The sequence below is a fragment of the Scomber japonicus genome, chromosome 2, assembly GCF_027409825.1.
Source record: "Scomber japonicus isolate fScoJap1 chromosome 2, fScoJap1.pri, whole genome shotgun sequence".
Classification (NCBI taxonomy): domain Eukaryota; kingdom Metazoa; phylum Chordata; class Actinopteri; order Scombriformes; family Scombridae; genus Scomber; species Scomber japonicus.
This window is the reverse complement of record NC_070579.1, coordinates 18,320,499-18,337,567: the sequence shown is the minus strand read 5'-3', so window position 1 is coordinate 18,337,567 and position 17,069 is coordinate 18,320,499. Positions and strand designations below refer to the sequence as shown.

General features: G+C 39.7%; 1 protein-coding gene across 1 annotated transcript; it reads right to left on the bottom strand.

The window, feature by feature from the left end:
- Window positions 1-14,478: 14,478 nt before the first annotated feature.
- LOC128378572 (E3 SUMO-protein ligase EGR2) lies at window positions 14,479-16,221 on the bottom strand. The gene is made up of 2 exons (XM_053338142.1): window positions 16,065-16,221; window positions 14,479-15,806 (listed from the first exon to the last, which is right to left on the bottom strand). The coding sequence occupies exons 1-2, from the start codon at window positions 16,219-16,221 to the stop codon at window positions 14,479-14,481; spliced, it is 1,485 nt and encodes a 494-aa protein (XP_053194117.1).
- Window positions 16,222-17,069: the final 848 nt, after the last annotated feature.

The following is a 17,069-nucleotide window of genomic DNA, read 5'->3' as shown; positions in this document are numbered from 1 at the left end:
ACCCTCTTTGTCTTCTGGAGTTTTCTACTCAACTTAAAAATGTTCTGAGCGAGTATGCAGAACATTAAGGTGTCAAAAAGGCCATAATTCATCAAACTCTAGCAACCGTCACATTATTCATGCCAAATGTCGACATTCTCCTCACTCATTTTTTTCCCCACTAATTTTCTCAGCGAAAATTGAAGAGCTCAAAAGTATGGTATGTTCTTTATAGCCTGTGTGTTCAATGTGAAGATTATATGTGTTCAATCTTGCATATGTATCATTTAATTATGTCCACATTCATAACTTATGCAGTCATGGGACACAACCACAATGTTCTTATGTCGTCTCGTTGTTGCTGTTGAAATATGGCTCTGTTTTGACATTTTGTTTATTTGATAATTCATTCCTGTGATTACCTTAGTCATTTGTGTTTCTTCTTAACTGTTAGGTCTATAATTAAGTCTTCAATTATTTTCATTAAGCGTAAAAGGTTTGTTAAACCTTTGTCAGTTTTGTTTTTTACTACATTTGTCAAGCACCAAATCCTCACAACAGTTCTTCAGCAGTGCTTTTCACAGACTGAGGTTTACTCTACCTTGTTTCAGACCTACCTTGAGCCTCTCAGCTGTTCTGAAATCACTATATATCTATAGTATATATCCAGATATTGCTTAATTAAAAGAGGAGCCATGTGTAGTGACTGATTCCATGACTAAATACAGATTAACTGATTCATAATGATTTATGATGCCAAAATAGTAACCCTAGTTATGATCATGCCTACTTCACACTGTAAATACTCTTCATGGATGTATTAACTGAAAGGTAAAGCAGTCTTAGCATTTAACATAGCTATATTATATCTTTTAGACTTTCCTGTTTTTCACAGTAACAGCTGGAGGAAAAAAAAAATCCAAACCTGTTACATCAATCTCTACCCCTCTACGCCCTCTACATGCCGCACTTATCCAGTCATGACAGGAAAAGACTGACACACAAAGGCTTAAAAACTCTATCCCTCAGGAGATTTTGATAGGATGAATATGATGCTGGGCCGTGTTCTCGTTCTCACGTCAAAAACCGTGGCAAATTTAGACCGAACACCTTTATCCATCCCTTCTTATTCATATTTATGAGAAGTGACTGACAAACTCATTGTTGGGTAATTACAGTGTGGTGAACCTTCATTGTCTTTAGATTGGTAGAGACTGAGACATGCTGTGCTTTGGCTTGCTGCACTAATGCAAAACCCCTTCCATGTAGATATTATTAGTCACTGTTTGCTTAGCAACCACAACACATGTCTGACATTTTTGCACGACGAAAATGTTTTTTTCCTAGAGTTTATTTTATTTTGTCTGTGAGGGTGTAAAAAAAAAAAAAGATTGAACGATTGAAAAGATAGATGCAAAGTTTTTTAATGGTTATGTATGAAGTTGTATTAAGTATGTTGGAATTATTTGTTTTTCAGGACAATGAACAGTGATGTCAACATTGAATGTGACACAAACATGCAGAATCCATTGTAATCATTAAATTAATTCTAGAAAAGCAAGTATTTCATTTTGGAACACCTTCCTTATTCTTCCTAGTAGTAGTAGTAGCTATTACTACATTCTCAAAAGATATGAGCCTGTCCTTTTTAGATTAATTTAGTTTAATTAATTTAAGGTTAAATTAGGGTTATAATGTATGTTAAACAAAATAATTCACACCTAAGCACATCAGTAAACTTTATAGCAACAGCAATATATCAATAAGTCATAATAACGCATAGAAAGCAGTTGAGGCTTTGAACAGCAGGGGGCACCAGTAATATGCAAGGATTAAACGATGAACATCATCAGTTACTGAGAGGTATATTTTTAGTTTTAGTCATCAGAACAAAACAAAACAAAATCTATTGTGTTTTGTGTGATTGTTACAAAGGTAAATATTTGCCTTATTTCTGAATTCAGACATAATGTTTGAAAATGATTTGATGGATAAACTATATAGATTTTCTCTGCCATACCAATTCCTTGCTGATGATGTAGTTGATGAATCTTTTCAGAAAAAGACCACACACAGGGCTAAATGACAGCCTGGCTTCCTCAAAGCATGAGGAATTGCTGCAGCAGTAAGTCAAATGGGCTTTTGCTTTCTGTTAACACTCAGGATAACACAATAATAGAGCAATATACTAGCCTGTGGGGGCTCAGCCAATATCAATATATATTGTCAAGTGCCAGTTATACTATTAAATGATCACATGTGATGAAACTGAAGCTAACAGCATGAAAATCATGATCACATTCACTGCATAAGAATGTGACTGTAAGTGTGCAGTTTATCATCAAGCAGTCCAAGTATGAAAATGAGAATGTGCACTGGCACTCAGGGGTGAGAGGCCAAACAGCAGATACACAGAAGACATTTGGAAATCACTTGAACATTTATTCAGTTTATCTTGGCATACTCTGCTGCCATTACTTACAGTTTGCACTCATTTACCCACTGATACAAATCTATGTTTCTAATTTTACTCAGTGGTGCAGTTTGGTCCATAAAATAGTTTCTGCAGACAGTGCCAGCTTTTCATTTTCATTAAATATCAAAATTGAAAATAGATGATTGTATTGGCCAGCTGTATGAATTTATTTGTCAAATTGAAATGCAACACTCAAGCAAACATAAGGCACGTTAAAAAGTCAAGTTTAACTTATATAGCACTGTGATTTGTTTGCACTGTGGTCTTCAACCATTTATGCAGCCAGGAAATAAATACAGATAGACCTAACAGCAAATGACTCGTTTGGTTTCTGCAGGATATTCAAACAACATTAAGTAACAAATACATACTTTTAAAGGATGCATCCTTGTATAAACTGCCACAATAATGACATTTAAATGTGTGCAATGTGTAACTGATGTCTTTACAGGGAGGACTACAGACTGTGGTCAGTAATTGTGAAAATGGAGGAGAAATGATGGACAGATGCCTTTGTGTTGCAGACATTGTAGTGTATGCATAGCCACTGTTGAAACGATTTCTGAATGGAAACATTAATGTCCCAATATAGTAATACACAGGTCTTATAGCAAGCCCGATATATCACAATGACAATGATTATCCAGATCTCTGCATTCTTAGCTTGAGCCATGGATGTTGCCATAGTAACACGAGTATGTCTTATCAAGTACGGCCCTTGTGATTTTTCACTGCAACTTATTTAGGCTGTTCACTGTAGGTATGACAACAGGCTATTGAGTTGTTGCATTCATTTCCATGTTAATGGAGTTAACAGCCATTGTGTGTTAGCTTAACCTTTGATCTTGCCTTGTCAAATTGTTGTCAGCTAATATTAAATTAGGCTAGTAATAGAGGCTTTTTATGTAAATGATGTAAAATGCTTTAAAACTATAAATAGGCATAATTCAGCTGAGAGCTGATATGATGGTGCCTGATATCAAAACATTTTTGCTGCGTTTTAATGATCAGATTGTAAAAAGCCATTTATGATACAGGATATTCACAGTTACTGATGCCGAATGTCTTATTCATTATAATCAGTGTATTTTGGATTTAATGAATAAATGGCTCAGATTGCACAGAGCAAAAATATGCAGGTTTTTGCAAATCATGCTGGAGCATAATGTTGAAGTGTTAGTCCTGGTTTCACAATTTACACCAAATTCTATGTAAATATAAGTAAAACTACATAAGGGGCATAAGGCCCCATGTCACCCGTCTGGGGAAATGCCGCACTTTAATCTCTGCAGCATTTTGCTTGCAAAGCATAACGACAAAGTGCAGATTTTATTTGAACTTGGTAGTCACTTTGTAGCTCCAACTCGTCGCACACTTGCGCTTCCTCCCTCGTTGAAAATAATGAGGCTGTTTGATGTGAGACCACTATGAGCCGTAATGAGAGGAGTAGACTGTTCAGGTCACATGAAAGCTCTTCAGTCCATTTGGACCATGAGCGGCCATTATGGCGCGGGACCGAGACATCATGGAGGTCTGCTGACTTTATGAAGGGGTACAGGATTTAATGATGGAGGCAACAGCTAAATCTGTCAGCCTTTTAACTTCACATGGAAGGAGGGAGAAAATATTCCAGAGGTGTTAAACACAGGGAGACCTACAGCATTCAAGGGCATGCTGAATGGGCCACATGAACAGAAACATGGTCACATTAAAAATGACAGCAGAGGTACTGTAGGAGAGCACAAATGAAGAGAATCTGCTACATAAATTAAAGTCCTTGATTGTGCTAGCTCTGCGACTGTTTAAGTGATTGTTCAACTTCAATCATACTTCTGTATTCGTTCATAATGACAATTTCTTTGAGGGTTATTCTTTGTTTAAAAAAAAAGAATACAGTTTTCACAACCCACAAAGTGATGAGTCCATAAATTATCTTTTCTTGTCCAGAGGCAGGAAGCAGCACATCTACCTCTCATCATATCAATCTCTTCCTCCTTCACAAGACGCCACTGTCAGTGGTGCCAGAAGAGACACAAACACAGAGAGTGGATGAGTAGGAGGAAGGAGAGGCTGATGGTGATGGAAGGATCAGCATCTCTTCATTTATCTGTACGACGACAGAGGAAGAGCCCCAGCTGAGATGGGGTTAATATTTCTCCAGCCTAAGTTCTGGGGAACATTGTGAGTTGTCACCTCAGTAGTACAGTGAGCCCCAGTGCCAAGAATCGAGTTAATGGTTAGCACACAGCATCCTGCCACTGGGCACCATTTTGGCTCCATAACAAAGGAAGAACTGCCTCAGCCACCAAGTGCCGTGGAGGACCGGGGCACCCTGTCACTATCTGTCTCCCCAAGGATGGCAGTTCCCGATCGGTTAATAGTTAACAGACATGTGGATGCATCAATCCTGAGGAGTGACAAGGAGTATAAATGCTCAAATACACAGACAGTGGGAGCCCAACGCTGATGCTGTAAACATATCTTGTTAGCAGGAAGCAGACCCTATGCTGCCACAGCACTGACTGACAGGATCCCAGATGACTAACAACAACAGCACAGGACTTTCCCCCCGCCCCCCGCCCCCCCCTCTTGTATTTCCTATCTAAGCATTTGTGCTGCTGATTCCCAAAAGCTGAAATTAGCATTATTATCTTTATTCATTCTTTGCACATAACTTGATGTAGGAAGGTAATTTAATGGAAAGCAAAAAATACATAAATATTTACACCTTTGACAAAAAAGCAGAGAATTGTGAAAGCATGAATTTTTATATATTGTACTTTATGTACTGTTCTAGCATTTAGTATACTTTTATTGAATGCTGCAGTATGAATAACAATTTTAAGTCCCTCAAACACTGCTCAGTTTCTCCATTTCCAGCTTTACCTGGCTATACCATACACTCAGCAGCAATAAAGGCAGTTACAAAAACTACAACCTAAAATACATTTGTTAATTCACATGGTGATTGCTTACAACACAAGACAAGGGAATTTAGGCAGTGAGAGAAAGCGTTTTGATTTTTAAATGTGTACTGCTGATCTGACTCATACATATGAAAGCCCCATTTAAAGTGGCAAGAATCGGGGGGGCTTGGGGGAGGACAAAACACGTCTCTTTAGGTTTCCAACACTCTACAGGTTTGAGATCAGAGACAGCTTCTGTCTGATAAACGGCCTGGGCCCCAGGCTTTCAGGCTTGGGAAACATACATTATCGTATACACCCCTGTGTGACCCCAGCATGGCTCCTATACACTCAGACAGGGAAAGACGTCACTCTCTGTGCCCTCCCCATGGTGAAAGTGACGGTTCATCACCAGCTAAAAGCCACTGGGGGGGCAGGACTGGCCATTATGCACTACTGAGGAGGAACAGTAAGGAATAAGGAGGGGAGGGGTACCACGGGATGCTACAGCTTCGCTATGTAGCAAATCAGAAGGGGTAAAAACAGCCAGGCTGACTGAAGCGTAGAGATTTTCTCATTTATGTGCAGCAGCATCACAGGATATTCCTACTGACCCACACACAAGTGGTGCAAAGTACATTTAGTCAAGTCCGTATTCAAGTATTTCAATTTTGTTATTTTGTACCTGCTATATATTCCTCTTTGCACTTGTACTACATTGATTTGGCAGCAATATTTACTCAATACTACAATCAATTTATAAAATGTGACACAATGTTATACATTAAAATACCAACCAGTAAACAAGGTACTTACAATTAGCACCACCTCAACCATTTACAATATTATAAATGAGCATATATGTTAGTGAATCAATAGTGATAATCCAATTTATAATAATTTAAAGGCTCACAAAACAGCTTCTTAATCTGTGAGTATGAGTCAAACATAAACACACTATTTCTAAAAATTTTGAACAGTTTTTCTTATTTGACATGAGAGTTTTCTGTGTTTCTCTTCTGTCTGTGCTTTTTTCACCGATTTGAAGTTTTATTGTTACTTATTTTTATCGTAAATATTTAATGATATTGAGATTTTAAACCACATTTTCAGGGTTCAGGTTTTAATTCTCTAAAAGAGTTCATAAGCTGTACGTTAACACATCAGTAAATGTTTTTGGTACATTTTGCTGATAATACTCATGTGCTTTCACCTTTAGTATATTTTTAATTCAGGGCTTGTAATAGAGTATTTTTACGGTATTGCTTCCTTTACTCAACTAAATTCTTATAATTCTTCCACTACTGAGGGAAACTACAGCTGTTGTAACAAATGTATCTATGGTTTTGTAGTATAAATATTGTGGCAGCAATAACATTTATTTAGGGCTGTAAAAAAAACAACTGGGGGTAGATCATCTTTTCATTCCTGATTATGACTAAAAATTAAAACATTTTATTGGTGGTTTATCTGACACTTTTTTTCTGTTTTTCAACAAATAGAATTAAAAAACAATATAATATAATATAGCATAACAGGATGCAATAAAACAGAGTAGAACAGAATCAAAAAGAACAAAGATACAATATAATAGAACAGAACACAATACGGAATAGAATGGAATGGAATAGAACTAGATATAATACAACATAACAGGACACCACAGAACAGAATAGAACACAGCGTAATAGAATAGAACAAGATATAGTAGAACATATTGGACACAATAGAACAGAATGGAACGCAATAATATGTGAAGACAGAATAGAACAAAAGAAAACGGAATAGAGTTGCATAGAAAAGAAGGACATAATAGGAAAGGGTAGAATCAAATTGAATAGAAAAGAGAAAAAACACAACAGAAGAAACGAGAAGAAAACAGAGCTGAATTCAACATAGAAAAACAGAACATAATGAGATGACAGCAGAACATAATAGGATACAATAGCATTGTGTGGCATAGCTCTACTAATTCTCAAACTAATCTAAAAATACGCTAATAGATAAATTAAGTGATCTCATCCTTGATAAACAAGCACAGTATTGTTAGTGAGTTACTGTTACTGAGCCTGTCCAGAAAAAAACTAGGCTCTCTGTTCTGTTATTCTTCACTAATGGTTCCAATTCACAACTATCAGCATTCAGCAGGCATTAAAACAACTGTTGCGGCAGGGAAAGAAAGCTGCTAATGCTCAAGTAGCTACATTTTGCATACATTTCATGGAGCTCCGAGGAGCGATGCTTGATTTAGATGGTTAATTTAGATGCAGAATACATACTGTAGTTGGCGCTGGGGTTGGTATGAACATGCAAATCACCGCCCTGCTTAACGGGAGGGTGCACTGTATGAGCTGAGCGTGTTCAGCCCACTCATTTTTATACTACTAGTCTTTATGTCCCAGCCCAGCCTCCTCTCCCAGTCTCTGATTCAATCTTGGCAATGACAGACACACACACACACACACACACACACACACACACACACACACACACACACACACACACACACACACAGTTATACACCTCGTATACACTCTTAATCGGCCTTCCTCACTCACTTCATTCTCTCACTAAAAACACACATGCGCACAGTTTCCTCAGAGTTCGACACATTCTTCTCTCTGCTTCTCTATGGGTGAGCCATCATTATCTAGAGAGAGTGCCAGTGTTTGGCCACAGTATGCCTTCTTCCCAGCGCTGAACTGAACAGCCGAGACATAGGCTGCTGGTAGTGACACAGCTGTCACAGACATGCCTCATTACTGCTGTTGCAAATGCCAAAGCACTAAAGCAATCACTCACAGCTCTACTGGACACATTGTAATTTATTTTATAGGAAGAGGGGTTAAGAGTTGCATGTGTACATACTGATGGTACATCGATGAGTGGATTTTACACATTTTTTTGTTTAAGATACTTTGCACGATGGCTGCAAGCTAATGTGACAGCAGGTATCTGGATATTTGCAACAAGTAATAGCATGACAGACTTTTTTTTTTAACACAAGCACAAACTTCCTTCAGAGTCATTACTGTCAATCTAGGATGTTTTCAGCTACATTCCCATTGTGGAGTTGACGATATATATATGCACCTAACACTCATTTCAGCCACATCTGTCAAAGCAGTTGTGTTGAGCAGCTCATTGTTAACAGGTTATTCACAGATTCATCCAAACAACAAAGTGCGGATAGCCGTCAACATCTATCATGACTGATTTGAATGATTATTCACTCTTAGAGGAAGCTTTAGTACTCTGCCACCAGCTGATTGGGTTAATGGTTCACATTTCATCCTGTTGTCACCACCAGTCACTGTCACAGCCGTCCAAATTGGGCTGGATCACAGTCAGAGTGGTATTGTTATAGAAGGAAGGGGAGAGAGGCTAATCAAGTCTGTTGTTGTAAGAACATGAGCAGGTTGCCTTGATGGAAAACATGATAGTGTTTCCTTGTTTCCTTCAGAGAACTCAAAAGGTCAAGTTGTCCTTTATATGTTCATTTTAAACCTGCAATTATCACCTCTATAAATTTGATATGGCAAACTTGTTAGCATACAGTTGTCTCTTTACATGTCCGGCAAATGGGGAGCAACATTAGTATTCATTTGGAGTCTTATTTCAGGAAAGCTGGTTGATGTAAGTCCAATTTTTGCTCTACTCTCACCCCTGTTCTTGGTCTCCACTAACTCTGGAGAAAAAATATCCACTGTCTGCCAATTGGTGCAGGGCAGGTCATGTATAGAAGGCTTTTAGTGCTTTTTTGCTGAAAACAGCTGCCTGCTGCACCTGAAGATGACACTACGAGAATAAACCGAAACAGCCGTAGAGTTGGCAGGAGAAGAAACCAAAAAAAGGAGCTTAAAGATACAAAAATGCTCCACAAAGCTGAACTGCAGAGTCAAGTGATGAATATCTGTAGGTTCATCCCTATGAGTTTCCTCTTTCACATTACACATATTCAAGATTTAAGATTCAAGATTTAAGAAACTTTGTGTGTCACTTTGTAACAGAAATTCCTCTTTGACACAGCTCAGTCAAAGACAAATTTAGGTGCATGTAATAATGACTATAATAATAAATAGAAACAGTAAAAACATCATAGTAGAAAATATACATTTCATCTATCATTATTATAAAAAATACTGATTATAGCAGATTTATATTATTTATGTTATAAACTACTAAATAGCACCATGTTCCTGCACTAACTTGAGGTATCAAGCACCTGAGCTGGAAAGTCCAAATCAGGTGTACTGACCTGGTCTGATGGTCAGCCCATCAGTTTACACAAGAAATGGATATGGTTATAAAGATGTTTGTGTTGACTGAAATTATTATTTCCATTGACTGTCCAGATTCCAGGAAGGTTGTTGCAGCCTACACAGCTGCTCCACAATCCTGCAGTAGCATTGTAAGGTCTCAAACCTGGAATGTTCCAAGGGCAGCTGTAAATTTTCCTAAGTAATTGAATTTCAATGAAGTCATTCAGCTAGCTGGGATATGTTCACCGCGACCCATTCACTTTAGGTGCAGCATATACTGCAAGTCCTTTGACGTAGTTGCCATAGAGATGTTGTGCACAGGATAAAAGTGGTGGACTGGTCTCCTTGACCTTAGGGTTGACTTATAATTTATGAAGGAGCAAGGAAAAAGTTATTCTGTCTTGTGCTTCGCCTGATCAGTAATACAAATGAAGAATTTGGGAACCAGAACAATGGAAAGAATTAGGCACTTTAAAATGTTTGCATAATGAGCTCCTTCTCGCTGCAGCGGTTCTCTTCTTTTTAATCACCTGCACTCTCCAGACCACCTACACCCTTCTTCATGATCAGATACAGGACCAACAGGCTGATGTATGATCCGAGGAATTAATCTGCTAAGCCTGATTGCCATTACAGCCATGCGATTATACACCTTGATTACTGAGTCCACCCCAAGGACCATGACGTGCCCCGGTGCACATTTTAAAGGTGCGCATAAAATTATGTGGTGATTACCCCACAATAGATCAATCCAGGAGCGAATGAGACTGTGTGGCCATATAGACCGTCTCAAGTAGGACTTTGATTATTAATAGGTACTTGAGGTGACCTGATACCTGAAGCTGAACTGAAACTGCCTCTGATCCTCCATATAAGCAAATAAATTAATTTTCATATATTCTGAAAGTCATTATTGGATTATTGTTGTAGAGGTAGAATTGTTTGGAGTTCAAGCATGGATAAAAGGGATGCTAGGCTCTTCAGAGACGACTCAGGCTGTACTTGTCCCTCTTAAGATAGACTTCAGGCATTTAATGGAACCACAGATGTGGATTGGCTTGACACTGAGGGAGGCGGCATGTATGCACCACTTACCAGCCTTTATCATATAGACCTGCTGGAGGTCAGTATGTACTTGTGCATGATGCAAAAGAAATGAAAGAAATGTACATGAATTATACAGAAAAAACAAACTTTTGTGTGCCAGTCAGAATAAGCAGATAGCTTATGCTTACAAGTAATGAACATGTGAGTACATATCATTCTGGAATGACACTTATCCTCAGAATTTGGGGCCATCTAATCCTTTACTGTCAATTTTAAGGATTTTTTTTTATTTAATCGTGAGCCAAAGTACTCATTTGGTACAGCAGATAAATAGTCCCATTGACTTATCCAGAAGCAATCCAACATCAAGCGATTAATTGGATGAGACAATGAAGAAGTGAAATCACATCTGTTCATGGTTCTCTCCCTGTTACATATGGAATACATTAGTCACACAGACACACTACCTTGGATAAACCCCCAAAATGCAAGAGTCCTAATGTTAACATGTTTGCATTAGTAATACCCCAGCGAGGATTTAATGGACTTGATGTGCTACCATTCACAGCAGAGGTCCACGTTCTGAGAAAGCATGGATCTCAGTAGCGGTCATGTGCCCTTCCTGCACAATTACTTAATGGCTTTGGCAATTACGCATACCTACGGGAGTCGAAAACATAAATGTCAGTCAGTGGAAAATAACTGATTTATGTCTTTTGTCTGTATCAGAGCGTGAGTTGGGGAGGTTTATGACATGGTAAATGTATTCAATAAAGACAACACAGCTGAAACAGTGCTCACATGCTGTAGATATATCAAGGACCATTTACAGTATGCAAATGTGAATTTGAGCTTCCAAACGCACAAATGCAGAAATTCCATCACTGGCCAGAGTTCAATAACTCTTCAGTCTTCAAGTGTCTGGATAATGGTCACTGTGACTGCACATCACTGCAATTCAAAACCTCAACTATCCATCACTGGACAATGTTTGCCACTAAAACAACATGGATGAGGGAGTGTGTGTTGATGTTGCTTGAGCCTTGTGCTATTGTAGGTGATGATGAGTGATGGACAGGAGAGGATGTGTGCATACTATTCACAGTGCTCCATGTGGCAGCTTGTATTTTCACACTGGTACAGTATGTTTGTCAGATACAGACAACGCAGGCACTTACGCACTGCCGTGGGCAACCAAAGTAGTGTTCTGCCAGCCGACTGCGTCATGGGCACATGCATGTCCTACGTACCCCAGCGGAGTCCCTCATAGAACATGCCTGTGTCCATGCATGACTTGTAATGACAGATTGTAAGATCTTGGCTCCCTAGAGAGACCCAATGTGCAGAAAAACATGACTTGGAATCCCACTTAAACTATAAACAGTCTTTCCCCCAAATCTATTATATGTAGACTTCAATATAAACAAGCCAAATGTACTTTATATCTCAACATAACAGGTGCTATGCTTAAGGTTCAGGGATATTTCTACCCCTCCACATGAAATGCAGTGCTATTTGAGTCAATGTTTGATACACTCACATAGAAGTTTGGTTGCTTTGAAAAAATGCTCTGCTTCAAGTAAAATAAGCACTCACAACTACAAAAAGAAGCCATGGTTTCCAACACTGTTTTTTTCCATCGCTCTTTTTTATTCAAGTAGAGAGGTTTCAGGAAATGGAGGCCATTAACTGCATTTACAATAATGCACAGGTAGTTATTACAAGATGAGACTTCAGTACCACCATTCTTTGATAGAAAAAAAAGGTGATGATAGACCATAATCGCGTTCAGCAATTGAGCGGAAATTAATATCCTTTTATTGCAAAAATGGATGAGTGAGCAGACAAAGGAATGAAAGAGAGTCAGATTATCTCACTGACATGGAAAGAAAATGTCCTGTTTAACAGGTTTCCTGTCGAGATTACCATGGTGTCCATGGTGTTCATCTCTACATTTACAACACGAGAAAAGTGATCTTTGAAGTTGAGGGGATTCAGAATCACAGCACTGAGTAATAGGGTATTCACTTTAATGTGTTTGAGTCAAAAGCCTTGTGAGTCACAGGGCAGAACTGTGATGTCTAATGTTACGGCTACAGTGTGGTGCCGCAGGTGGCCTGTTATCATGTATATTTTGGGATAGAAACACTCATCTGACTGCTCTGATAGGGAGATTCAACGCTGTGTGTAACAGATTGGTCAGAGTAAAAAAGAGATACTTGTCATTTTGATCATTCTAAACCAAGCACAAGAAACTTGCTGCTTCCAGAAAATGTTTATTTTGTTCATAAACTTTTCATAAAAATAACAACATCAATATTAATTTAATGTATTGTAGAAACTGTGTATGTACAAAATCTTTAATTGAACAGTTAATATAACTTAAGGCGAGTTAAATTACTTTTTTGCAGTACCCTGTTGGTGACAATTGCACCAAACTCTCAACATTGTGTTTTTTTTTTCTTTTTTCTTTTTTTTCTTTTTTGCTAAAGTGAACATTTCAGCTTACAATATCTCCAGCAAAAGATATCAGGAGTCAAAACCCTTTCATTATCAAGATAAAGTCCACAGAAACTCGCAGCAATGTGTGCTACCTGATTACTCAAAAGCAATGTTCATATGATTTGCTAGTAAATTCTAGCTTGATTAAACATACTTCTGTACATACTGTAAAATCATTTTGTCAAAAAGCCGTACCACAACTAGTGTCCATTCTGGTCCCTTTTAAATCTAAATCAGCAGTTCAATGAAATAACTCTTATCATACCAACAATGGGATGAAGTGCGAATTTAAAATATTGTGTTACTGAACAATAGCCCTCGAAACCCAAGACATTATTAATGATTTTAGAATACATTTCACTTTTAGAAATGATGCTCAAATGTGATAAATGTAAAATATACAGTTAGCTATAAAAATACAAAGAAGTACAGTAATACAAATATATTTATTTCCCATTTATGATATATCTTTCACAATTGTAATAATCCAAACAATTGTAACACAACACAAAGACCAATGACAAAAAACACTGACAGCCAAATGATAAGAAGTTAAACAAACACTAAATCTGATCAAAGATGGACAGCTTTATGGTCAAAGCCATAAATATGTTAGCCTACATTCATGTCAATAACCCTCACTGTGGAGTGAAGGAGTACCTTGACAGTGGTTGATATTCTGGTTAAAGGAAAAAAAACACTGACATAAACATGCGTTTTAAGAAACATAGTCCAAACCATTGCTCTAAGAATGCTAAAAGCATAAAATAAGAATCTTAAATGGAAATATTAATAATCTGTAAGTGCAATCCATCCAGACTGAGAGGCGGATGGAGGTTGGAGCTGTCCAGATGAAGAGGTGCTGAACAGCAGTCATGCAATGCCGCAGCAGGGAGGTTTGGCTCCACTGACAGTTTCAGCAACAAGTCACTGTCGATCTGTTTACCGACTTTTACAACTTATGCATCTTTGCATAAAGTTATCCAAGGAGGGTTGAATCGAGGGGAAACCGGACTTCTTTGTTGTAGATACATGAAGACGTTTTGCCTCTCATCCAAAGGGGAGACTGGCGGGGAGTCCCGTGTATTTAAAGTAAGCAGCAGCAGCAGGCAATAAGGCCAAAGCACACCCCTTCCCCCCTCTCTGCTCCTCAAAAGCTGCAATATTCGCAAAACCTCTTATGTCAGAGATTGGCTTACCAGTCAAACCAACTCAGGCATCAACTTGTAGTCAGCTGGCTTATCTTCCAAGACGGAAAGATCCTAATATTGTGTATGTGTGGACACATGTAGGGTGTTCTCACTCTTCAAATCCCCTCGGGAAGAGTGAATGGCCATGTGCTCTGGGTCACCTGTGGCTTTATTTCCATTTTCTCCTTCTGTTTCAGGTGTACGCGTCCGTGCCGTTTTCTCTCGTCGCTCCGGGCGAATCGTTTGCCACAGACGTCGCAGGAAAACGGCTTCTCCCCGGTATGAGTCCTGGTGTGGGTGGTAAGGTGATCGCTACGGCTGAAACTGCGCAAACAGATGCGGCACTGGAAAGGTTTGTGGCCTGTGTGGATGCGGATGTGCCGGTTGAGCTCATCCGAGCGAGAGAAGCGCCGGTCGCAGCTTTCCATGGGGCAGGTGAAGGGTTTCTCTTTGGCTGGGCCGTGAGAGGCGGCGGGGCTCTTTCTGGCCCTGGGGGGCTTCGTTGGACGGGTGGTGTAACTTTGGGCAAAAGAATCTGGCAACAAGGAAGAATACAGGATGGAGTCTATGGTGCTCGGTAAAGCTGGTGATGTGTATAAGGAATCACACTGATTAGATGGCTGTGGAGGTTCTGGGAATGGTTTCAGGTTAGAGGAGAGGCCCATCGGCGGTGGGAGGTAATTGTTGTACAGGGGACTGGAGTAGCTCTGGGAGCAGGTGTCAGAGAAACACGGTTCCTGTTTGATACCTCCCTCCACTTTAAACTCCATCTCTGGGTTGGGACAAATTGGGGGGAACGTGTCTAAAAGTTCTTTTACATCCATTTGCTGATCAGGGGGGAAATCATTTGACATCGGGAAGGTTTCTGTCTGGAAACTCGTTTCCAGACAGTCAGATTTATTAAAAGTCCCCCACTCGTAGCAGCTGCTTTCAAACTCATTCTTGACCACCACAGGGAAAGAAGCGGCCTCTGACTTTGGTTCAGCCTTCTTCTGGTTTGAAGCTCGGGAAGAACCGAAGCTGAGCTGGGAAGTGGACGGGTCTTGGGCCTGGCCGGCAGCCTGATCGTCTGCATACCTCGGACACGTCTGGTCTGGAGAGTATACAGGAGGAGAAGGTCCGGAGCAGGTGTAGGATTGTCTTTTGACGCCGGGGTCTCCAAAATTCCCATTGGTGCTGTCCATCGGCGCAGGCGATGGATAAGTTCCCCGACTGCTGCCGCTCTGTTGCACTTCTGAAAGTGGCAATGTAGATATACCCACGATCTCAGTGATCATATTGAGGAGTGTTTCGGTGCTGCACGGCGCTCCCTGAGATGCCTCAACATAGAAACTGCCAGAGTAGGCGAGCGAGGAGGGGGTGTAGGTGTCTTTTGGGCACTCGCAGGGGTTGAACGCAAATTCCGAGTTGGAAGCTTCGGTTTTGAGAGTTGCAGGGGTTCCTTCTGTTGGATTAGAAAGAGAGAAAACTTTGTCATCCCCGTGTGTTTTTCTTATTTGATAATCTGTGCAAATTGATTGAGGAAGAAAATCAGCGTTACATAAACACTCATGCGTATTTGGCACAGGAATGCCTGGATACGATAACTTGATATACACGATTGCGCCACAAGTGTCATATTTTTCTCTGTTCTACTTATATTTGACATATTCAATATCTCGTGCATGCACATTTCATCGACTGTGCAAAGATGCGAACTCACCATGGCCAAACTGGGCAGGTACCCCCCGCTCTGCATCGACATACACCTCCTGATTATCTTTCCGCACGCTGTTTTCCATCCCCAGGGAAGAACTGTTGCAATTTTCAAACTGAGGGTAAAAAGAATCTTTCGCATTCAAATCCATATTGTTCAACATAATGATTCACTTAGAAGTCCGTCTCTTCCAGGGAAAAAGGTAAAAGGGAGGGAGGGGGCAATGTAGAAACAAATAATGCAGATGACTGTTTTCTTTTAACCCCCCTGTTGATGGTTTTCAACAAATGATCCAAAGTGGTCAAAAGGTGTATAAAAAAGCAATTAAAGGTATTCCTTTTCGTCTCTGCTCCTCGGTAGATATTTGCTTGCTGTGGATTTCACATCAGCGACTTCCCCTCTCTCTCCTTATATACACTTTGGCAGCTCCCTCGGCCCTCCTCCCCATTCATCAGCTCCAGTGAGAGGATTCCCCGCTGCGTGTAAACTTCATGCCCATATATGGACAGAGGATGTGACGGATCCCCCTCCTCCTCCAGTCCTCCCTCCTCCCATACTGTAGAGATGGAGTCTGACGTTGCAACAAGTGGCGACCAGTGCTGTAAAACGCTGTAATGGTGCATGGCATTTCAGGAGTGTAGAGATGTCACTTTGAAGAATATTAAAGTAAGGTAAATTTTAAGAATATAAACATTATTCTTGGTGTCATCCCCCAAGCCCCACATCTCAAATATTACATTGTGTTATCTAAAACGGCTATCCAGTATCCACCATCCTCTTATGAGAGATAGGACATGACAGGAATGTGACCACTCACAGGAGAGGGATATTCCAGTTTTGGAGAGTGAGAAAACATGCAGCAGTCTATTTAGGCAATGTAATGGGAAACAAATGTAGCCATGTTACAAATACTCTCAGGGAAGTGTACAGTTTTGATAATAGAATGAGGGAAATCATAAAATAAACATTTTTGAGTAAGGTGGCAGCTAAAAGACAAAATGATCTATTAAT

What these genes read in the sequence shown, in the direction of transcription:
- LOC128378572 (XM_053338142.1), bottom strand. Translation starts at nt 16,221, where the DNA reads ATGTTGAACAATATGGATTTGAATGCGAAAGATTCTTTTTACCCTCAG. An exon ending in ACCTGCCCAGTTTGGCCATG is followed by an intron (nt 15,807 to 16,064) that starts GTGAGTTCGCAT and finishes CTAATCCAACAG; the next exon opens with AAGGAACCCCTGCAACTCTC.